Source organism: Linepithema humile, chromosome 4, assembly GCF_040581485.1.
Source record: "Linepithema humile isolate Giens D197 chromosome 4, Lhum_UNIL_v1.0, whole genome shotgun sequence".
NCBI classification, from domain to species: Eukaryota; Metazoa; Arthropoda; class Insecta; order Hymenoptera; family Formicidae; genus Linepithema; species Linepithema humile.
Window position 1 is genome coordinate 28,319,818 of NC_090131.1, and position 22,826 is coordinate 28,342,643.

The 22,826-nt window shown below is 43.1% G+C and overlaps 2 protein-coding genes across 10 annotated transcripts in view; one reads left to right on the top strand and one right to left on the bottom strand.

Moving 5' to 3' along the window:
• Rbp (RIM-binding protein) overlaps positions 1 to 19,112 on the top strand; it is a 44,152-nt gene extending 25,040 nt beyond the window's left edge. For 2 of the 9 annotated variants that reach the window (XM_067353160.1, XM_067353168.1), the window contains 16 exons: positions 54 to 179; positions 2,279 to 2,607; positions 2,724 to 2,907; positions 3,276 to 3,740; positions 3,995 to 4,295; positions 4,523 to 5,133; positions 5,332 to 5,458; positions 6,069 to 6,277; positions 6,530 to 6,934; positions 7,116 to 7,650; positions 7,833 to 8,042; positions 8,405 to 8,610; positions 8,836 to 9,078; positions 9,208 to 9,466; positions 11,271 to 11,536; positions 12,898 to 19,112. In XM_067353160.1, the coding sequence (XP_067209261.1) occupies positions 54 to 179; positions 2,279 to 2,607; positions 2,724 to 2,907; positions 3,276 to 3,740; positions 3,995 to 4,295; positions 4,523 to 5,133; positions 5,332 to 5,458; positions 6,069 to 6,277; positions 6,530 to 6,934; positions 7,116 to 7,650; positions 7,833 to 8,042; positions 8,405 to 8,610; positions 8,836 to 9,078; positions 9,208 to 9,466; positions 11,271 to 11,536; positions 12,898 to 13,449 (5,028 nt within the window). In that variant the 3' untranslated portion in view covers positions 13,450 to 19,112. Of the gene's footprint in view, positions 1 to 44; positions 180 to 2,278; positions 2,608 to 2,723; positions 2,908 to 3,275; positions 3,741 to 3,994; positions 4,296 to 4,522; positions 5,134 to 5,331; positions 5,459 to 6,068; positions 6,278 to 6,529; positions 6,935 to 7,115; positions 7,651 to 7,832; positions 8,043 to 8,404; positions 8,611 to 8,835; positions 9,079 to 9,207; positions 9,467 to 11,270; positions 11,537 to 12,897 lie in introns of those variants that run through there. The other 7 variants (XM_067353164.1, XM_067353162.1, XM_067353163.1 and 4 more) reach the window with 7 other exon arrangements.
• A 162-nt stretch (positions 19,113 to 19,274) lies between these two features.
• LOC105677820 (uncharacterized) lies at positions 19,275 to 22,203 on the bottom strand. The gene is made up of 5 exons (XM_012376691.2): positions 21,929 to 22,203; positions 21,295 to 21,598; positions 20,951 to 21,112; positions 20,361 to 20,766; positions 19,275 to 19,525 (listed from the first exon to the last, which is right to left on the bottom strand). The coding sequence occupies exons 1-5, from the start codon at positions 22,042 to 22,044 to the stop codon at positions 19,425 to 19,427; spliced, it is 1,089 nt and encodes a 362-aa protein (XP_012232114.1). The 5' UTR covers positions 22,045 to 22,203; the 3' UTR covers positions 19,275 to 19,424.
• Positions 22,204 to 22,826: the final 623 nt, after the last annotated feature.

Consider the following 22,826-nt stretch of genomic DNA (forward strand, 5'->3'; position numbering starts at 1 on the left):
GGACCGGCCGCGATAAAGACTGGCGAGGGTCTCAGACTTCAGGGATGTTGCAGTGCTGTGGTGTTGGAGGTGGCGCTTCCACGGCACCTCCGCAGCTGCAGGGTACCGGGTCCGCTCTCGGGGCTACCACCTCCACGAGAACCATCATGCAGGACGCAGTTCTCGAATCCATCCTGGAGGTGAGCTTCATTTTATTCCTTATATCAGAGATGGGAATTTGTTGTTGCAACTTTCGGCTCGATTTTCTGATTGACGCCTCCTGCCCTTTCCTTGCCGCTCGCATGCTAGCAACGAGTCGCCAACGCGCTAACAACGCGCGTAATTAAGGTGCACGATATTCAGCCTCAGGAATGTCCATATCACAAATATCGCATCAAGATAATAAATATGAGATAAATATAGATTTCCACATCACTTGTGAGGTACTATTGTTGAAGAACGTGTCGATAATAGTACCTCACAGGTGATGTGGAAATCTATTGTCCCAAATTTATTATCTTGTTGAATTTGTGATATGGACATTCCTGAGGCTGAGTATCACGCATCTTAGTTACGGGCGTTGTTAGCGCGTTTGGTGACTCATTGCTAGCATGCGAGCGGCAAGAAGGGAACAGTAGGCGTCAATCAGAAAATCGAGCCGAAAGTAGCAACTAATTCCCATCTCTGTCTTATATAATTCATCAATCTTGTAACGCCACATTGCAATTCGTGTAAAAACTACACGACGATAAAGTGATGCTACAGATTTGGTGGGATAATTTGTCAAAATTTGCAAGTAAATTTTTTACTTTATAAGAAGTTATTATTGCTAATTGCTTTTTACATTATCAGTAATTATATATATGTTCAATTTGTAATATTATTAGATAAAAGAGTTAAATATAAAAGAGATCAATAAAATTGTCGAAATGTTTAAAAAAAGTTTTTATTTATGAAATTAATCTCTGAACATGCTGCTTTTTTTAGACCAAGGAAAAACTGAATCTTTCATTTAGAATTCTTGGAAAGATATTTTCGGCAAAACAGGGGAATATTATCTCGCAATTATAAACCAAAGATTAAAGGTCTTGTGTGTTTGTGCACTGATATTAACGAATTCGCGATTGCGGAACGCGTGCGTGCGCTAAGTTCGTCGCGAACCTAAAGTCCTTGAAATTAAAGCAGATTACGTGGAAAGGTAATATGCATGTAATCAATACACACATACGCGCGCGCGCGCGGGCGCAAAAGTTACGTGTAAACCGTCGACAATGAACCGCGGTCCGTGAAAAGCCCTCTTTCACTCCCGGCGCGGTGCTCGCGGATACTCGATAAAGCACGCATAATATGAAAAACAAAAGTTTTTATTAATGCGTTCCGGTTGCGATTGCTCGTTCCCGGGAAAACTTTAATTCGCGGCATTGGCGCGCGAAAAATAAACCACTTACACTTTGTTAACGATTGAAATTTATATCTTCCGTACGCCGCCGGCCTTCGTTTTACAGCGCACTTCAGCAATCTGTGCGCGAAAAATTAATGCTGACCCGCGACAGAAGTTTATAACCGCAATTCTGATAATTAGGCGATTAATTCCGCGTAGTAATAAGCAATTATGCAGATCAGTGTTGCATCATAATTGGCCGCTAATTAAAAACAAGGCATTAAAGAGGATATATCGTTGAGCCTCTGATCTATCGAGACTATTTTTTTTTTTTTTTTTTTTTTTTATATTATCCCATGTAAGACTTTTCGCTACATTATATACAGCGACATCAGTTGCACACACCTTCGGGCAATCGGAACACAAAAGGCTCTCTCTTTCATCGCAAACGTGACGTTCTTGTCGTAAATTGCGTCCCCAACTAGACGTCGCTCCGGGTTATTAAGAACTGAGACCATACAAGTCAAACCATCTTTTTTTATTCATTATTTCTATGTTCTGGAACATATTAGATAACGATATAAAATTATATTTCAATATCTCATTGTTGAATCTCGTATATCAAACGCTAAAATATCATATCCAGATTCAATTTTTTATTTTTAATTTAAAGCACTTGTAGAAATTTTTCTCTTGCACAAAATCCAAGTCTCGTTGTACGTGATTGAAAACAATAAACCGCTTGCAGGTATAAATAGCCACTCTTAATCGAGATACGCAATGTTAATAAACCGCTACGTGTGTACGTAACCGCATGTCGCGTAATGTCAATTACGCGCTAAAGAGAATGTCGCATCTATCGGAATGTTGACGAATCCATTTACGCAGAAACGCTAATTATACGATCGATTTGTTCAGCAAATGCGGGAGACGGAAGCCCGGCGAGCGGAGCTGGAGAGGCAGCACGCGGATGCACAGAACCAGCTGCGGGAAAAGCTAGCAGGACGCTATCAAGGCCCGGAGTCGGTCGAGGCGTTGCAGTCCAAGATCCGGGAACTCGAGAAGAAAACCGAGCTGCAAATGGTGAAACACGAGGAGCTGTCGCTGGAGCTGACCAGTCTGAGGCGTGCGCGCAGCAGAGGACCGGTCGTGGGACACATCACGTCCTCGAGTGTCCCGACGGCCACCTGGCCCCCGACTGACTCCGAGATCGATAGAATCATCGCCAAGATCGAACAGAACAACAGGTATGCGACAAAGATCGATATGAAATTCTTTACTGGGAAAAATCTCTTTAAATTTATTCAGAATGAAATAGTGAAGGAGGCTAATGTGATCCGTTGTGAACTTTATATAATTCAAGTCAATTCAGTGCCGGCAGAATATTACACGAATTGGATCACGCGCGAGGCGCAATAACCACGCAGCAACCCTCGGCCACGCAAGGTATCCTTCGGTCCAGCTCGGAGAATCTTCCCAACCTTGGCCATCAACATCCACCTCATCCGCATGCCCTCAATCTCGGAATACCTAGCCAAATGGGCCACGTACGTGTTTTTCGTCAGATTTTATTTTTCTTAATATTGTGAGAGAGAAGTTTGATATTAATAACAGACGTAAATAATAAAATAATATGATAAAAATAAAATTAGCTACATAATTGATATAATTAATATATACATTACATTATAATAACAATTAATAATTAATGATAAGGACAATATTTAAATTCTTTGAAACTGATCATTTATCTGTAAATTTATTCCGCTCGTTTTGTGCCGATTTTTCATAATTTTACGCATCTTGTGTATCTATTTTTTATATTTAATGAAAAATTAGCTTTTAGCAATCTAAATTAACATTCCTGAGAAACTGTGACATGTTTACCGATCGTTTATAAGATTTATTCGAACAGTATGCAGGTTCACCAATGCCATTAACGCCGATGATGCCTGGTTGTCCTCCACTGACGCCGAACGGACCACCGTATCACTATAGCGAGCCGATACCGCCGGCGCCGTCACTTTCCAGCAGTCAGTCACAGCCCGCTTTCCAGCAGAAGCTCCAGCAGTACCAGCAACAACAGCATGAAATATCGAGTTCTCATTCTCAGAGCGCTCTGCCGTCGCAACAAAAGCAACAGCAACAAACGCACACATCACACTTTAGCAATCAGTACCAAGAAAGCTATCCGCATACACAAACGTATCAGCAACCGCTTCAGCAGCAGCAGCAACCGCAACAGCCGCAACAACCGCAGCAACAACAGCAACATCCAGCCTCGACCACGTACCTGACATCGGCCAGCCAGAGTGTGATACCTCACTACACACAGCCTGTCCAGACCGCCCAGAATTATCAGTTGAATGGTAGTCAACAGGTGTGTGTCGTCAATTATTCAATTGCAAGTACTTTCTTATAAGCGGGAAAACGAAATAATAGATTGCCGGAGGCCTATAGATAGCCTAAAACAGATTGCGCCGTTTTCGATATTCACTTACAGACCGCCCGCTTAGAGTGCATTTATGATATTATGTATACAGAATTATGATTGTACCGTAACATCGCTAATATCAATGGTTGCAGACACAATCTTTGAAAATCTTACAACGATTGATTTTGTATCGCACGCAGGCAACGACATATCCTAGTTTGTCCATGGCGTCGCATCCGAATGGGACTTACAGCACGGGCGCGACCAGCTACAACACTCAGTTGCCGCATCACAATTACACCGTGCCGCAGACAAATATCACACAGTCCTCGCTGCCGCTGTACTCCACCACGTCTTATCATTCCACCCTCGGGGGCCTCACGAGCGTGCCCCAGTCCGTTCTTCCATATTCGACCGGTCAGAGCACCTTCGCCACGAGTGGATCGACTTATTCCACTACCGTCGGGACCAACGCTTTCGGAACATCGGGCGTAAGCTCAGGTTAGAATCACACAAGCATCTCCACAAGATTTCGTACAGCTCTTTTTAAGAATACGAAAGAATAATTAACATTTGTTTCAACTTTTAGAAGAGATTAATCAAAGTGTACTTGCTATACTGAACTTTTCGATCGATCACATTGTCTTTGGTCTAAAATCTGTTTTATCGGATAGCGCGGCGAGCGTTTGTAACATTTATAACGATCCTAATAATGACGCGCGATGCAGGTTCTTCTTCGGGAGGCCTGTTACAAGCAATAGGCGATCCACTGCAAGCGATGCAGCAACTTTCCGCCCAGTCGCAGGCCAATCAACTTCAGACGCAGGCGATCATCCAGCAGATTCAGCAGAGCTTGCGCGCCAGCTCGCCGACCGCGCCCGGTACCGCGACCGGCCACCACTTTCTCGGCGGCCCTAGGCAGATGCCGAAGATTCCGACAAGTATACTGACAAATCCGCTGGACCGACTGACCAACCCCGATGACATCATAACCGAGGGTCAAGTGGATATGCTGGACGTGCCTGGCAAAGGCAGATGCTACGTTTACATAGCCCGCTTCAGTTACGAGCCGTTCCAACACTCACCGAACTCGAATCCGGAAGCGGAACTGCCGGTCCAGGGTGGCGATTACCTCTTGGTCTGGAGCCAGCCCGACGAGGATGGCTTTCTAGACGCGGAAACACTCGACGGTAGACGCGGTTTAGTGCCGGCCAATTTCGTGCAGAAATTGGTTGGCGACGATCTGTTGGAGTTCCATCAGGCCGTCCTCGGTCTTAGGGACGTGGACGATTCCGCCTCGACAAATATTCCTCAAGTGAGCAATATAAAAGCTAACGAGGTACCTAACAAAGCACTGCACAAAGCATGTTTATATTTGCATTTCACTGCTTTTATCACGATAAACAGAATTGACATTGATTATAAAAAGTAATATAAAAATATATGACTAAAATTGAGAAAATATTTAACTGAATGATAATAATAATCAATAATTTTTGTATGGAAATAATTTCAATCTTGATTTGATCTATTTCAGTGCTATCTGCAGGATATTGATCTGGAATTAGCCGCATTGGAAGAAGGTAACCGGAACCGTCAAGCAGAATTATCCGCGTATGCGGAACTCGACAATATCGCGGAGGAGGATGAACAAGAACCACCAGGTTAGCACGCTTTACCGATTTATTGTAATGCTCTGCGAGATATTGCACGCATAGCAGACGCATGTATAGCAGATGCATGTACAGCGCTGAATTTAAATGAAGAAAGACATAAATCGACGTCCGCAATCCAGTAAATGTTTAAATGTACTTGGTACTTGGATCAATTGATAATTCCGCTTTTGTGTGTTTAAAAAAGACTTTCCGATAACTGTACGTGTTTCCGAAAGTAACGCGATTGTGATGCAATTGTACAAAGTTGTTAGATAAAACTTGCTTTCATAGTTTATCGATCCCCGCTTGAAGCAATGCTTAATATCCCAAACCGATGCCAAGTTATCTTTAGTGTGCGTCTATAGCTCCTTCCTTTCCTATATTTATCACACGATGGTAATTTGAAGTCGGGATGGAAAAATCTATGCATGCCACACAGTGAACGTCCACGCCTCAATCCCGAATCGGTTTTCACGAAGTGAGTAATCACAGAGTAAACGGGGAACGCAAGGAACTGAATCGTTGCACTGTATTAAGTGTTGGCTGGCTTAGAGAGATAGACAATAGTGAGAGATCCTTAGCTACAGCTAGGCTTTGTCTTTGTCTTTTCCTCCTGAAGAAGTCTACATGTTTTCGGACCTAGTTCCGGCGCCGCAGCACCTCACGCTCGAGCGGCAACTCAACAAGAGCGTGCTGATCGGATGGACGGCACCCGAGAACACGCACCAACTCGAATCCTATCACGTCTACGTGGATGGCGTATTGAAGGTCACGGTGAAGGCCACGGAGAGGACCAGAGCCTTGGTGGAGGGAGTCGATTCCACTCGGGTTCGTAGAAAATTTCAATTTTATTCATTCGCGAGGTTTCTCATTAAAATTATGAAAATATATGATATATCAAACTCCACGGGAAAAATTGAATTACATATCTCGAATTTCTAGTAATATAATAATTTTGTAATTTTAGAACAGATGTGTGAATAGATAAATTTCTACGAAAATAACAAATCGAATGTATTTTTCTATTCCACATCTTAATTTATTTCAAAACCGTTTTGAAAACGTGTTACGCTAATGCAGCCTCACAGGATAAGCGTGCGCTCGGTTACACACTCAAGAAGGACATCGCGCGACGCTGCTTGTACGATGGTGATCGGTAAGGACGTCGCGCTGGGTCCGACTGCCGTTAAGGCGTCGAATGTCACGGCGACCAGTGCTGTGATATCCTGGCTGCCCAGCAACAGCAACCACCAGCACGTCGTGTGCGTGAATAACGTGGAAGTGAGAACCGTGAAGCCGGGTGTTTACAGGCACACCATCACCGGCCTGGCCCCATCGACGATATACAGGGTGACCGTGAAGGCGAAGAATCTGCGGGCGACGCACTTCGAGGACCAAAACGCTCAGGCGGCAAACAATCTAGCCTGCCATGTCCACTTTAAGACGTTGCCGAAAGGATTACCGGATCCCCCGGTCGATATCCAGGTTAATAGTACTACTTCGCATATTTAATATATTTATAATTTACGAAACTGTAAGATAAGAAAGGAAATCTGTAACCAGAATTAAATGCCGAATTTCTGTCAATGCATTCTAGTACCGATGAAAAAAACCAATCTAAATTTCTAACCAACATTAATGGCGTATAATGTCGTCCGATTGTCAGGTGGAGGCTGGACCGCAGGACGGCACTTTGCTAGTGACCTGGCAGCCTGTTGCCCTAAACGGTTCGGCCGTCACCGGTTACGCGGTTTACGCCGACGGTAAGAAGGTCACCGACGTCGACAGCCCCACCGGCGATCACGCGCTCGTCGATATACACAAGCTCATGGGTCTCAATCCGAAGCACATCACCGTCAGAACCAAGAGCAGGGAGAGCCAGTCGGGCGATAGTTGCGCCACGGCGATACCCTGCAGCGTGCTTCGCGGTGGTGCAGCCGGTCACGTGCCGTCCCACGTCGGGCCTCAGCACATGGTGGACCAGCGGCAGCAACCGCAGCCCACCGGCATGGTGCAGCAACAGGACGATCCGAATCGCCATCGCATGGGCGTGGGTCAGCGATACCCGAACGCACCCGTGCCCTCGCACATGCGACGACACATGGGCAACAGAGTGGACGCCCACGGCCAGGTTATCATCGAGACGGATGAGAATCTCTCCGACAAGGAGATCTACCCCGGACAGAGCATTGCTCAGATGGGTAAATACATACATATGGGGAGCTAGAAAAGATGCTTAAAAAAAAAAAAAAAAAAAAAAAAAGGACAGGGAAATCTGGGTTCGGTTTCTCGGCGAACGACCGCCGCGAGAGAATCCAGGCTCCTCTGTGCGATTGAGCAAGTAGTTTCTGCTTAATCGCGATTTGTCAATGATTCCATTTAGGTATTCCAGAGATCACGAAAGACTCCGCGAGCGAGGCTAATTACAGCGAGGAGGATGATCCCGCGCGAAGGCGGGGAATGCCGCCGCAGCATCACGGTCCGCATCATCGATACGGTCCCCAAATGGACCCTCAGGGCCCGCCTGGAGCGCATAGATCGCCCAGCATGGGCGGTCCCAGTAGACCTCAAGATCCTTATTACGATCAAACGGGTAGATATGCAGTGCATATGCAATCGTTGTTGTGATGGGACTTTTTTCAATCAGTGTCTACTCTTTAACAGCAATTTCATTTTCACTCTCTTTTTACAAAATTTTATGTTAACCAAAAATATTTTCAATCCTCCTCGCTGTATTTCCAACTATCTGTCGTATGTATGTATCTACAACTATTCGCCACGATAATATACAATTTATTTTTTATGAAACTTTTCTACTACTGGAATATATGTATATATATATTTTTTATTTTTTTATTTTTAATAGAAACATAATTGTCTATTGATGTTAAATGTTTGAGATGGATAGACAAGAGTCACGTATTATTACGCCCACTTTTTTTCAATATTATTCAGGATCTCAAAGAGGAAGGGGACCGGTTTACCGCGGTGGAAGAGTAACGGTAGCTCAAGGTGGCGCGGGTCACCCGTCCAGTGCTCAGCAAATGAACAAGAGGCAACGATGGTTCGTGGCATTGTTCGATTACGATCCCACGACCATGTCACCGAATCCAGACGCGTGTGATGAGGAATTACCATTCTCCGAAGGCGATACCATCAAGGTTTCACTTTCTGTTATAATTAAAGTTAAATTAAATCGTTTTATAATATGTAAAAGGAAAGAAGTTTTATTAGCTTCAATTTTATATAAATTCGTGTGCCGTGCGTTCATTAATACCGCACATTTGATTCACATTTATACTAAATTCTGTAAGATTTTTTAGGAACTATGCTGACAGAAGTTTTTACATGACAAAAATCTAATATAATAATATTTTATCGCACAGGTGTACGGCGAGAAGGATGCTGATGGTTTCTATTGGGGCGAATGCCGCGGTAGACGTGGATACGTTCCTTACAACATGGTGGAGGAACTTAAAGATCCACCGGGTCAAGGGGGTCAGCCTGGGGGTAGAAGGGGACCCACGCAGAGCGAGAGATGGGGGGACATTTATGCTAGTATGCCCGTGAAGAAGATGATAGCCCTCTACGATTACGATCCTCATGAATTGTCTCCTAACGTTGATGCTGTAAGACTTTTATCATAATATCGAAACTCATCTATTGATATTATTAATATCCACTTGGTTCTTAACAATTCGCCAATTAACCGTTATTAATTGATCGCAACAATTGTTACATACAACCAATTATTGCAGCAAGTCGAACTAACGTTCCAAACTGGAAACGAAATCTACGTCTACGGTGAGATGGACGACGATGGTTTTTACATGGGCGAGCTGAACGGTCAGCGCGGTTTGGTGCCGAGTAATTTCCTCACCGAAGCCCCCGGGCAGAATCAGGGACAACCGCCGCAGGGTAGCAGGCGACCCGGCGGCCAGAGTCAAGGGCCGGGCGCAAGAGGGCCGCCACCGCCTCCCCGGGAACCACCTCCGGCTGGTCACCGGCGTGGCAAAGGTAAACAGAACTAGCCGTCATTTATATCGAATCTTCCTTATATTGTGCCGATTATCAGGGCATGATTTGGATAGCTCCTCAAGCCAAGACGACATCGAAACTCGCGATATGTAACGGAGAAAAAAAAAGTTTGCTGCCTGAATTTACGTGCAAGAATCTTTCTTCTATCCCGGAAGACAGAATCTGCTTCAATATCGAATAATTGATTACGATAGAATAAATGAAATTTGGTTCGGCTTCACGTCGAATGCGGTAGTGGCGATGCGACAGCGAAATCCTTTTCCTCCGTGTGCATATTGATATCGTGCGACGTTTCCCAATTAAATGCCTTGATGTAACGCAGTGTTCGCAGTGCAATGTAAAAAAGAAAAACTGCAAAATCTTTAGAAGCTGAAAGTGATTAGTTTTTTTGCTGCAAGCTAGAGATTTGTTCGTGGATTGTTGTTCACAATTAGCTCTTCTCGCGACTCGAAGCAACGGGAGCAATGAGAGAATTGGCTCGAGGGGTTGTTAACGTGCGTTTTCACACCGAGGCGACGCGTTAATTGGTTCGTTTAAATGGAATCGGAATCCGGTCAAATGGAATAAAAAAAAAAAAAAAGAAATGCGCTGCATCGTTTAATGTGAAATTAAAACTTGAGGCGATATAGCGTCGCGTCGGTGTGTAAAACGTAAATACAAACGGCAAGCAACACAAGACACGAAATGTGCCAGACGACAGGCAGAAGGTCACACGAATATTATTAGCGTTGCGCAATCTGGCGAGTCCAAATCGGTAATGCAATTCGAGCCGAATGAGCATGCGGCGTATAATTAGGCGGAAGCATTTCTCGAGTACATTGCCCTCATGCGTGCCTTGACGAGGGGGACTCGTTGCGTCGCTTTCAGATACATGCCGGTTTTCTCGTAAAGTACATCGACACCACGCTCTCGTAGGCATTCCAACAACATTACAGTGCGAAATTATCGCCAGAGTCGTCAATGTAACAAATATGCACCGATAGAAGTTTTCCGTGTCACGTATGTACATAAGAATTGGTGAACGTCCGAGGAAACACGTGCTGTCATACACACGACGATATATATTATAGATTTATATATATATGCAATAAAACACCAAGCTGCTTTCAGTGTCTTCTATTAAGTATATATCTAATATATATATACGTATACGTATACTTATATATATTTTTTTTTCTCTCCGGGCACTATCTGCCTCTGTTACTATTACTCTATATACGTATCTGTCCTATTCTCTCTGTCTATATTATATACATACGTATTATATTTACACTATATATATATATATTTATATATATATATTTATCGACTGATTATATACACATGATCATGTTGCTGTGATATATAACAGTTTACTTTATACCGACATGATCTGTTTCTGTGTGCCTGAACTGATCGATGGTCGTCGTGTCACATGATTGTCGTTCGTGTCGTGTTGTCATGCTGGCCATTTACGATTACGTTGATTTTCCGTTTGATTCCACGATCGATCTAATAACAGAGATCGGCGACGCTCGCAATTTGAGTTCAGAAGCGCCTAAAAGTCAATGGCGACATCGTGGCTGATGAAAAACTTGCGCGACTTACAAGTCCGCGTCGAGTAATTTCGAAATTTTGCGCGATTGGAATGACGTATCAATCCACCAATCTGTCCACGTCTCGTTGCAATGTCAAAAGTTATATACTCCGGCATGCTCGATCGACTCGAAAGAAAAAAAAAGAAAAGTAAGAGATAAATGCGCCATGAATGACAACACGGTTCTGTTCTCTTCTCTGTTGCTAGATGCCTGCATTGTGCCTGTGTCTGTCCCTGTCTGTCACTTAGACTCTAGACAACTACAACAACCACCACCATCACTAATGAACAACCAACAACATCAACTACAACATCAAAACAATCCACCGCATCTAGCCTACCAACAAGCGAATCACCACAGCTACACGACCGTAACCACGTCCAATCAACATGGGCCCAGTCACTTGCCACCCGGCGGCGGTGTCATGGGTGCCCATCAGCAAGGTCCCGTACCGCCCCACCTTCAGCAACAGGTGAGCCCGCTCTCCTCTTCCAAAAATTTCTTCGTACGCTTTCTATCTCTCTTTCTCTCTCATGTGCTGCTTCTCGTCGAACGCGTGTGCTTTTGTCTATACTTTTTGTGCGCTTACTCAGGTACATCGACAGTCCACGATCGACAAATTCGCCGATGTTTTCTTTTTTTTTTTTTTTTTCTCTGAAAGGAATGAAGAAAAGTCAAATTTACACTCTATTGTTGAGTCTGAGATTTTGAAACAAATTTATATATATTTTTTTTTTTAGATTAACGAAGTCTCTATTTGTTGTGCACTGTCATTTTTGCGCATCGAAGGATTATAAAACGTAGATATAAATAAGTTGAATTACAAAGAATAGAAGTTTGTATCGAATTATAGTTTTTATTTCTATGCGTCTCATACATACTGCTTTCTGTGCTTCACTATCAGTTTTAACTCGTGATTCTTAATATTCTTGCTACGAATATTGAATGATATTTTTTCTTCCTTTGCATGAATGCAAAACATAATCTGAAGATAAATGAAGTATTTACAATCATACAAAATGATCAGTTTTTTTTTCAAATATCAATTTTCCGATGTAATGCGGGCTGAAAAGAATATGCAAAGTGATTTTTGCTAGAGGAATTTGCTTGGTTCAATACTTTTTGCATTTTGCTTAGTCGTGTGTGACTTGTGATTTTGCAAGCGTGAATCGTGCTTTATTGCAAAACACGCGTGCCGCGGCACGTGAGCTATATGTGTGTGTTTCGTGTCAGCGTGTGTTCGTACAAATGTGCCATGTAAACGCTTTAGATCGTGCAGCATGCTATAATATTTTATCTGGCTTTACTGGTAAAGTCATCTGGATTAAAAACCTACTACGATAGACTGTCATGGCGTGAATGACCGACACTGACACATATTCTGCAAGATTTATGACGAGTCAGAAATACGACACAAAAGATCTTTATAAAGTTCCGTCTATTCTTACGTTCTTCTTTAGATTATACATACGCCTCCGACTGCTAACAACTCTCTCTCTCTCTCTCTCTCTCTTTATTTTCTCTCGCCAATTATTTTGTACGATATAGAAGTACATAGAACGTCATATTCTCTTTCGAATTGCCGATATAATTTATATTTTTGTTAGCGAACTAGTAGAATCCTCGGAATGATAGAGCAGCCTCGTCTCTCGCAGAAGCGACACTAGCGGAAGTAAAACGATAGAACGCGATAGAATTAGGCGAGAAAAGAAATAGACACGGTTTTACGAAAAGTTCACTTTCTAGCGGCTCAACATTCCAGCAAGAACAAGACAATTTTTTCTCAGGGGGAGAAAGGACCGTTCGAATCATCCACGTCTCTCTGTTCTTTAGGGGAAGGGGAGGGGCGGCGTACTCAATCGGGTCGCTGGTAGTAACATGCCGGGTATGCAGGGCCCGGGCCAGCACCTCCAGCAGCCGGATTATCAGAGCCAGCAGCAGCCGAACCAGCCGTACCAGCAGCAGCAGCCGAATCAGCCGTACCAGCAGCAACAGCCGAATCAAGGATACCAGCAGCAACCGCAGCAACCGTTCCAGCAGCAGCAGCAGCAGCAGCAGCAGCCGGGCCAGCAGTTCGCGCAACCTAATCAATCGGGGATGCCGGGTATGCAGGGTATGCAGGGTATGCAGGGTATGCAGGGCCCTCAGAGCACCAGCAAACCCATGAGAGGAATACCGACGGTGCTGCCGACGGCGCAGTCCAAGGCCAATCCTATGCAGGGCCAGCAGCAGCAGCAGCAGCAGCAGCAGCAGCAGCCGCAGCAGCAGAGCACCGGGCCGAATCTCATGCAGAAATTCACGGAGATGGCGGGCGCGAGCGCCGGCGGTGACATACTGTCCAAGGGTAAGGAGCTAATCTTCATGAAGTTCGGATTGGGCAAGTGAGAAGGAGCGATCGTTGACGACGTAACGACGACAACGATAAGGATGACGATGATGATAACGACAGCCCGCGGCTGTTTTCGTTTCTTCCTTGTCGCGCTCGATGTCCACATTTGACACGCGCGAGTCGATCCCTCGGCGAGCCGTGTGAATCAGTATTACGACGAACGGCGGAGGATACGTAACGGAGGCGCGATTTCGCCGGACGTCGAAGAGATAAGGCGAATCGGACGAAGAACATGCACCGCCATCGCTGCTGCTGCTGCTGTTGCTGCCTGCAATCAATAAAAAAAAAAAAAAAAAAACGATAACTGCTGCAAAAAAGAAAAAGAAAAGAAACCGTCACTGGACAAATGTTCAAAGACAAGTCTCACGATGAAGAAAGGGAGAAAGAACAATTCGGCGGAGACTGCTCAAGGTGAGGAAGAAGAGGTCCACACTAAGAATCGACGATTTCATCGGTCGGAGGAGAGATACGAGATACGTACGAGATTCATCAAACTTCTTAATCTTCCCTATCCGAAATTTTCTTCTTCTACTTCGTCTTCTTCTTCGCGCGACGGTAGGATCCTCGATCGGCGCTGCACGGTCCGTTAAAATTAGTCGCGAGATCTCCCTCTTACACGAGATTGTCGCGAATGTCAAGGGATGCTGATCTGCGAAGTGTGTTTCGAGCGATTCGGGCGACGGTGCGCCGTGTCTTGTAAATTGCGTATCCGCGCCATTGTTTCTTCCAGTCTCTCTTCGTTCTCTTCGAATCTCACGTCATTCGAAGCGTCACTTGGTTTTCGAAGAAAACGTCCGCCGCGTGGCGGAATCGTGTCGAGGGAAGGGATTAATATAAACTCCAGAGAAAAGGAAGAAAAAGAAAAAAAACAAATCATTAGTAAGGCAAAAAACTAGAGAAACCGAAACCGGAGATCTTCTTCGTCAACGTAGATTGAAGAGAAAGATAGAGGCCGACCTGCAGAGGAATTATCATATCGCCGTATAGAAGTGGGGACGCGACAACAAAAAACATGGGTGTGCCTTGGAGAACCGTCTCACCCAGCACAGTAACCAAATGATCATATCTCTAATCGATAACTCTCTAGCTATTTTTTTCTCCTCGTGGAAATCGAGCGCGCGCGCACACTTCTATATCGAGAGAATCGTGAACGGCGCACAGCACGAATAAAACGATCCTCTCGTCTTGACAATTTTCTCTTGTTCCCGTATGTGCGTGTGTATGTGTGTGAGACTGGATGCCCCCTTTCCCTTTCCTCCCCCCCCCCTCTTCGCGTACCTCTACACCTCTTTCCTCCCCTCATATCCCGCTTTTATTCCAGCATCCCCTCGGATGAACTTGCGCGCGTGGAATTGTCGCGTCCGGACCGAGGCTCGAGATCTCTCTCTCTCTCTTTCTCTCTCTCTCTCTCTCTCGGTCCGCGCGTTCTCGGCCGCCCGGATGAATCTCGGGATCGCTTCGTTCGAGGGAATCGAACGAGCTGACTCGTAAACGATGTCCGAGGATGAACAACGACGGAGCCGTTTTTATCGTCGGGCCATTCTAAACGGCGCACAATAATAGAAACCGAGACAGAATGTGGCAGACACCAATGAACAAGTAGATGCGAAGCACTACTCTCGATCGTTCGATCGGGCCGCGAATCGAACGGCAACTCTATATCATAATTGTGTGTGTGAGAAACAGGCGGGACGAAACAGGAGATTATAGTGCGTACGCGTAATTAAATGATAACGGGATATACATATATACATATGCATATACAGATATACATATATATACATATACATATATACATATATTATATTTAACTATTGCAAAGTGTTGTTACATCGCTACTTGTATCGTATTTTGTACAAAGTATCTTTACCTTCGATTGTTTTCTTTCGCCAAGATATCTTTAGCGAGAAAAATACGGCGGAGGAAGAGCGACGAATTTTTTCCGGATCCACTGTCGAGTCGTTCATCGTCATCGTCATTATCATTGTCATCGCACCGGAATCGTCACATCATTGTCACGCGATCTTGTACTTAATTGTTATTACTCGCGCCTACCCTTGTGTGTGTACTCGCTCCTTATATGTTACGGCGACAGTGAATATATATATATATATATATATATATATACACATATATATATATACACATATAAAAATATCGCGAGACAAGCTCGAAGTCTTGAGAAGGAGAGAGCACCGCGCAGGGAGATAATATTATCCGCCGAGAACAAAGTGATTTCTAGAAAATTCAGAGTCGCGATTTAATCCTTTCACTCCCATTGGGACGCGCGTCCCACGGCAGCTTTAATAATTTTTGGGGAGAAGATATATATCTCGTAATATATAATGTTACAATTGCACCTTGTTAGAGTTTAGAATGTATTTAAAGGTGGGAGTGAGAGGGTTAATTCTACAGTAAACTCAGAAAAGTAATACGACATAAATATAATGTTGAAATTCTGATATCGTAAAAAGATACAGTGTTGTACAACGTGCAATAAGAACCTCGTGTATACGTCATTATGGACCAAAGCAGAATGTTTCGCAAAAAGTCAACAAAGAATTGAAGAGTATATTATCTTAAATAAAGTAACTAAATAGCTCATTTTTCGATTATTGAATAATCGGTCTATGCGTGTCCGTATCGCAATGGCTACTTTTACGTCTTACAATGTTCGTTGTCAAAATTAGAATTTTTCATAAAGTAAGCTATTAAGACGGTGGAGGGAAGGAGATTATTGAGAAGCAGTAACTCCAACGAAGTTGTTGTAATGAAAATCATAGCGTTGTTATATTAAGATACGTGCGATTAATCGCAAAAGATTGATGTATCTCTCTGACGCGGTGCTCTCCTCGTCGAAGGCGAGCTTGCGCACGATTACACTTGCATCGAGTGAATCTGTCCGAATCAAAAGTATCACGACAGAGTAGCCAGCACTCGAGTGTTGAAGCACCCTTTCGCTTTCTTTTCCTTTTATCGCCCGCATTTGTCCGCGTGATGAGGTGGAATAATTTCCCTTTCGGATGCGTGTAATGCATCCAATTGAATCCGACTGATTGATCAGATCCAGTGGTGTAACATCGGATAATCGCGCAGACGCATAAGAATTTATCTTGCTTTCTTCGCAGAAATGAATGCGCGACGACCGTACCGTAATGATCCGCGACAGAAGCTTCGCTCTCGCTTTTCGCAAAATTACTTTCGCTGTATTATATTTTTCAATTAAATTGTATATACACACTGTATTTATGAGCGAAAGGAAGAAAATTGTCAATGCTTGTTCGCGGAAACTACACAACTGGATTGTTTGGATAGCAATCGAGTCGAAAGGATCGCAGCGATATCGATATTTTTTTTTTTTCCCAGAGCACGTCCCTTTTGCGCGCGCCAGCTTCGTGCGACTTTTCGTTTGACTTGTCCTTAACCTCCCCGCTCCCTCCGCGATTAATAATTTGCACTGTACTACGACAACATCGTACATCATATCCGATTCGCAATCTTGATTCAGGCAATGTGAAAAAAAAAGACTGATACCGAAGTTTCCAATGCCGCGGGTGTTATAACGAGTACCAAAACACTATAGCGAGTGTGTGTATCTCTCGTATGTCGCAATCGTTATGTGTTTTCTCTCGGTTGTTTCCTGCGTTACACTCTCGATCTCTAATAATATAGCCGTGTATAGTTCTTTCGCGCGAGCGAGAAAGTATACATATTTGTTACAAACTTAATTGATTATATAGACGTAAAAAAAGACAAGAGAATTTTATGGGAGCACCGACGCGAGATGTCGAGCCTAGATTCCGGTGAAGAATCCGCGGGTCTTTGAAAAAAAGGAGAGGGGAAAAGTTGCGAGAAAGGAAAGAAAAAAAAAAAGAGAAAAAAAGAAACGGGAAAAGATAGAGAAATTTATCGATGCGGCGCGCATTAGTGCTTATACCTACGGTACAAAGTTGAGGAGAGAAAGAGGAGAAAGCATTTTTACTTATCACCGTTAGACGTTTAGACACAATCATCCGTAAAACGCGCCTATGCGATTTTCACACGACACTCACCGCGCATTCTCGCGTTAGAACGTTCGAACGGGTTAATCGTCCGCGATCCCCGTCCCTTCCGGCGCGGTCCAGACCAAGCGATTCCGACAAAGCGATCGATCAGATTAACAGAAACAATAGAATAAAGGACACAACGATCGAGCGCGGGGTGGGATCGCTCCTCGAAGCTCCCGCGACGGTTTTGTTCGTCTTAAAACGGGGGGAGAAAGTTGCGCGTGATTTTTTTCCTTTCCAATAATCACAACGCGGCCCACAAAGGCGCGATTGACGGGATTATCAGCCTTAATTTTAGCGGTACCGATCGGATTACGCAGAAACCAAAAAGAAATCTCCTCGAAATCATTTGTCGAGACTCACGCCTCTGTATATCTCATTGTATATTCTCATCGTTACCGATTTAGCTTTTAAATGGTCGATCCATGTAGCTCTTTTGATATCGAGAACGAAATTGACTGGCGAGCGAGCGAGCGAGCGTGCGAACAAACAAACGAGCGGGCTCTCGAATGCTGAAAGGAAACGCAGGTGCGCCCAATGAATCCTTCTTTCTCCGGATGTTTCTTTCGGTCTTCGTAGGTATTTTTAGGCGTAAGGCACTGGATTGATTCCACCTACTAGGTAACGAATAGAATAAATATAACGCCCTCCTCCCCGCACACCAAATACACACACATACACACACACACACACACACATACACATACGTACACACGTATACCCCGGGTCGTATGCGTCGATGGCAATCTCGACCACCACGCCGGTGTCCGTTTCGGAGTTCTTTATTATCAAAAGCGGATGATATGAAAGTATAACGCGATTGACGACGACTCTGTTCTTGTAAACGTTTGAAAAAAAAAAAAAAAAAATGTACTCACGAGATTAGATATTAGCAAGTGTATTTGAGTGCTCGCTTTTCGAAAATAATTGATTCTAGGTTCTAAGAGAGATCCGTCGATTGAAATTGGCGTAATTTCCGTGCACTGCGATATATAAACGGCCGTAAACGGACACCGGCGCTTCAACAAGATCGACGACGCTCTGTCCTGGGATCCGCGGACTTTTGTTTCGTAGGAGAGCCGACAGACGGAGAGAGCGCTATAAACGAATCAAAGTGACTGACAGAGGGGGTGGTACAGGAGGAGACCACGAACCTATCCGGACGGTGTTAGTTAGTCGCCAATTATTGTCATTCTTTCTCTCGTGTCGACATTAAGGACATATGAAGAGGAGCAAGGAGGTAGCGCAAATCGACTATATACATACGTACGACGTTTTAATATAAACGTAAAAGAAAAAGAAGAAAAAAAAAAAGAAAATATCATATTGTCTCTTAAGCATGCCAAGAGAGAGAAGAACGCCAGCTACGTTTGTCATTCAGTAATCTTGCGCTTTGTTTTTTCTATGAATCGGTGCGTAACGATCTTAACTCCTTGTTAGGCCGAAGTGAAATAAGAAACAGGAAAAAAAAACTGCTATATATATATATATATATATAGCATAATATATATATATATAAAGAGAAAAGGGAGATTTAAAAGAGCCCACAAAAACACACACACAATGTTATTATAAACGATTAATTAATAAAAAACGAATCTTGTTTGTTGTTACTTCTGGTATACCTCGTTGTGAACTGTCGCACCGATCTTTCTTTCACAGTGTGTCGATCGTATTCGCTTCTGCCCCGGATGATCTTTCTGTTGTAGACACTGTTGTAAACCCCCGAAACCTAGCGAGAGAGTGTGGACAGGAAATTAATTGATTCGACCGGAAACCAGAATGCTCAATTTTTATTTCATGCGTATCATGAGGGAATGAGTATACAATATTGATTGAGATAGCTGTCGCGTCGAAGAGTATTACGGATTAAAAAGTATCCCGGTCGCACGCCGGGACGACGATCTGCGCGATGACGATGCAATCTACGTGTCTTCCTCCCAGACGGTTTCCGTGAGTATAGCGATGTTGTCCAGGCCGCGCATCGGCGCGTACTCGAGCGTCCACATCAGGTTCGTGAAAACGACTACGGCAATATTATGAATATAATTGATGAATGAGAAGATATATCACAAACGTTGTCACAATTAATATTTGCAACGTATAGCAATGAATTTGCCGTGTGAAATGGTCAAGTTTTAACAGAATTCGCGAGATTGTTGTTAATCCTATTATTCGGTTTTTAGATAGACGTTAAATAAATAAATAAATATTTTATCTGATTGCCGAAAGAATATGTAAAATATATTGAAAATATTCGGCTATTGTAATTCTCCAACTGAATTTTTATCGTGGAAAAGAGTTTGTGTGGCATGCACATTTCTGATAAAGGGAAAAAAAAAGAGTTGCAATTAGCTCAGAAATGTCTCGTTTCCTCGCAACAGCGGTTGACAATATTATATCCGCAGACAATACTGACGTTTAATGAAGTTAATTTAGATTAAGATCGAGAAATATATATTATTACCCTAGTTTTGGGAGATTAATTATCCGATAACTGGATAATTAATATAATAAGCGAGTTTTTAATTGGAAATTCGATTTATTATAGCCCAATCCCTTGTTCACCATGCAGCGTTAACCGAAAATACGGAACATCTTTCATCCATCACGTCGAATTAAGAAGCATAATAATTTCTAATCACTTATTATATAGAAACCGTTACATCAAGTAATTTTATTGGCATAATTAATTAGACTAATTTATTTATCTGTTACAAAATCTGTTATAAAAATAATTATGTAAGTACTTGAAGGATTTTTGTGTGCTTTCTTAAATTACATTAATTATTTTAATTTCTCGCCAAAGTTGCTCCGTATTTCAACATTTCAAACGATCGAATGTTTCGAACGGCACTTACGCATCTCGCCTTGATGCAGATCGGCGATCAATTCGGGACACGAGCTGTTGCAGGGGTTGATGGGGGTGAGCCGCAGCTGAGTCGCGCCACGGAGCTGTGCGAGCGCGATTAGGCCGGAATCGAGCTCGACTTTCTTGTAGCTCGGGCTGTTGTAGTCCGAAGACATGAGCACCCAGTTAAAGTGGGCCGGCGAGACCGTGCTGGAGAGGAAGTACGGCCGCTGATAATATTTTCTAAGCACTTTCACCGCGTTGATGTCGCAATTCTGCCAGTGGACAAACCACTTGGCCACTTCGGGCGCGTGCACGCGTCGCAGAAACGCCGCGAGATCGGATGAACCGGTGCGCAGATTCGAAGTCAACGCGCAGGGCACCGTCTCCATTAGTCGCTCGTTCTCCAAGTAGAGCTGTTCATTAAAAAGAAAGTTTTTTTTTTTCACAAAAGTAATCAGTCGGTTAAAAATTCTGTCAATTTTGTCCTCGAGAATAATTGAGATTCAACAACTGTTTTAGGTTTTTTTCTGACTCTATCTCTGAAAGTTAAGTTATCTCACTCCTGTGATAGCGCAACTAGAATCATTTGCTACTCACGTGAGTGATATTGTCAAACCAGAAGTAATCGGTATTCATGACCGCCCATGAATCCATCGCGTCGGTGATGATGGCCGGTGCGTCGCGACTCAGATAATTGTCGACAAGATTACGATAGCGAACATCCGATAGACGATCAATCGTCTCCAGCGCTTCGCAAGTCTGAAAGAAAGTCTTGCTAATTATTCAAGCGCACGCACAAAAGATACAACAACTATCTGTCGAACGAACTTTCGTTTAAAGTGCCACATATAAAATTACAAATAAAAATATTTCTTTTTAGAACGATTACAACAGTGATTTAGAGAAGTTTCATCTTTTATCCCGAAAAATACGAAGCATACCACGCAATCCTCCTCCGTGATAGTGTAATCGTTGTAGAAGGGATTGTTGATCATGCAGTTCTCGTAGTAGAGCGGTTGCCAGTTCCAGATCGGCAGCACTTTGATCAGCAACAGGCGGCTAAGAGCGGTGAAATGAGTGCCGACGAAGTCGAGCTGCGCCGCGAGACACGCCAACGTCCCCAGCACAATCAGCACCAGGGTGCCGCGAAAGACGAGCTGCAGCCACGAGCGACGCATCGCCGCCACTAGCGGTTGGCAGATAATGTCCATCTCCTCCTCGGTAAAGCCCGCCTGCTGGCAGTACCTACAGAAAGGCTTTAGACGTTACAAACTAGTAATAAAAAAACATAATCACTATGATAATTCAAGAAGAAGATTATTATTGCGATAATTTTCTTTAAAAATGATGCAATAATACTGATCTCGAAAAGTGTCGCCGAACTATTATCGTTTCTTCATGCTTCGATAAACTTGAAATTAACATTCTTTAACATAAATTTCTTTTACTTGTTTCTTTGATTTGTTAATATCATGCTGTCAATGAAAAACGCTAATGTATACAACGTGAGAAATTACGTCGCCGGTCGACGATTTCGTAAATAGTCTGTCATGCATGTCGGAAACAGATTGTTACTTGTAAAAGGAGTTCAGCTCGTCGTCGATCAGCCTCAGCTTCTCGGAGTACGTCATATCATGCTGCTCCTTGATGTACGCCTTGCGCGGCTGTTTCACACACTTGCTGCTCGACATCGTGCTCAGATTTTCGCGATTTTTCACTGGTGTGCAAGACAAAACGATCGTTCTCTTCGAGAGCGTAGAAATTCAGGACGCGCGGCAGGACCCAGAACACATCGAGCTCGTCGCTATCGAACCGAGACAGTGCATGCGCACACTTGTACCTGATCATGCGGTATATTGATCGCAGTTGACACATAGAAGCGCGAAAACCGAGAATGCTTTCCGAAATTATTTTATGATTCTGCGATTTACTTCTTTTCTTGATAAGCGAGAAATATTACATACTTGAAAATTTTTTCTAGAGTAACATAAAAGCCATTGCTAATTTTATCAAGACTAAATGTTTACATAATATTAAAAATGAGCTTATTTGTGCTATTTTGTATAATTATGTATATTTTAAGAGATTAATTATGTAATATTCCTATGCAGTTATTCAAATTTTACTTTATATATATGTAACAAGTATTTATTTATATATATTATTAACAAAGTTAACATAAAAAGAGCTTTAGATAAAAAATTATGTTTCAAATGTACGTAGAAAAGGTGTAATTAACATATAAATTTAATTTATTTAATATAATTACTATTTAATAAATTAATTAATATAAACTTTTTTAGTTAAGAGAGAATAAAAATTAAAGTTTGCGTTTGCCGTTGGATTCTAGAGAAATTGATAATATTATCAAGGGATCATATTTTGGTAAAAAATAAATTCAGAACGGTAAAATTTTAATCAAGAATTCAATGTTAGAAGAATAGAATTTAAAGAAATAAAGTAAATTTTGAGG

What these genes read in the sequence shown, in the direction of transcription:
- LOC105677820 (XM_012376691.2), bottom strand. Translation starts at nt 22,044, where the DNA reads ATGTCGAGCAGCAAGTGTGTGAAACAGCCGCGCAAGGCGTACATCAAG. An exon ending in TCACGGAGGAGGATTGCGTG is followed by an intron (nt 21,113 to 21,294) that starts GTATGCTTCGTA and finishes ACTTTCTTTCAG; the next exon opens with ACTTGCGAAGCGCTGGAGAC. An exon ending in GGTTTGACAATATCACTCAC is followed by an intron (nt 20,767 to 20,950) that starts GTGAGTAGCAAA and finishes TTTAATGAACAG; the next exon opens with CTCTACTTGGAGAACGAGCG.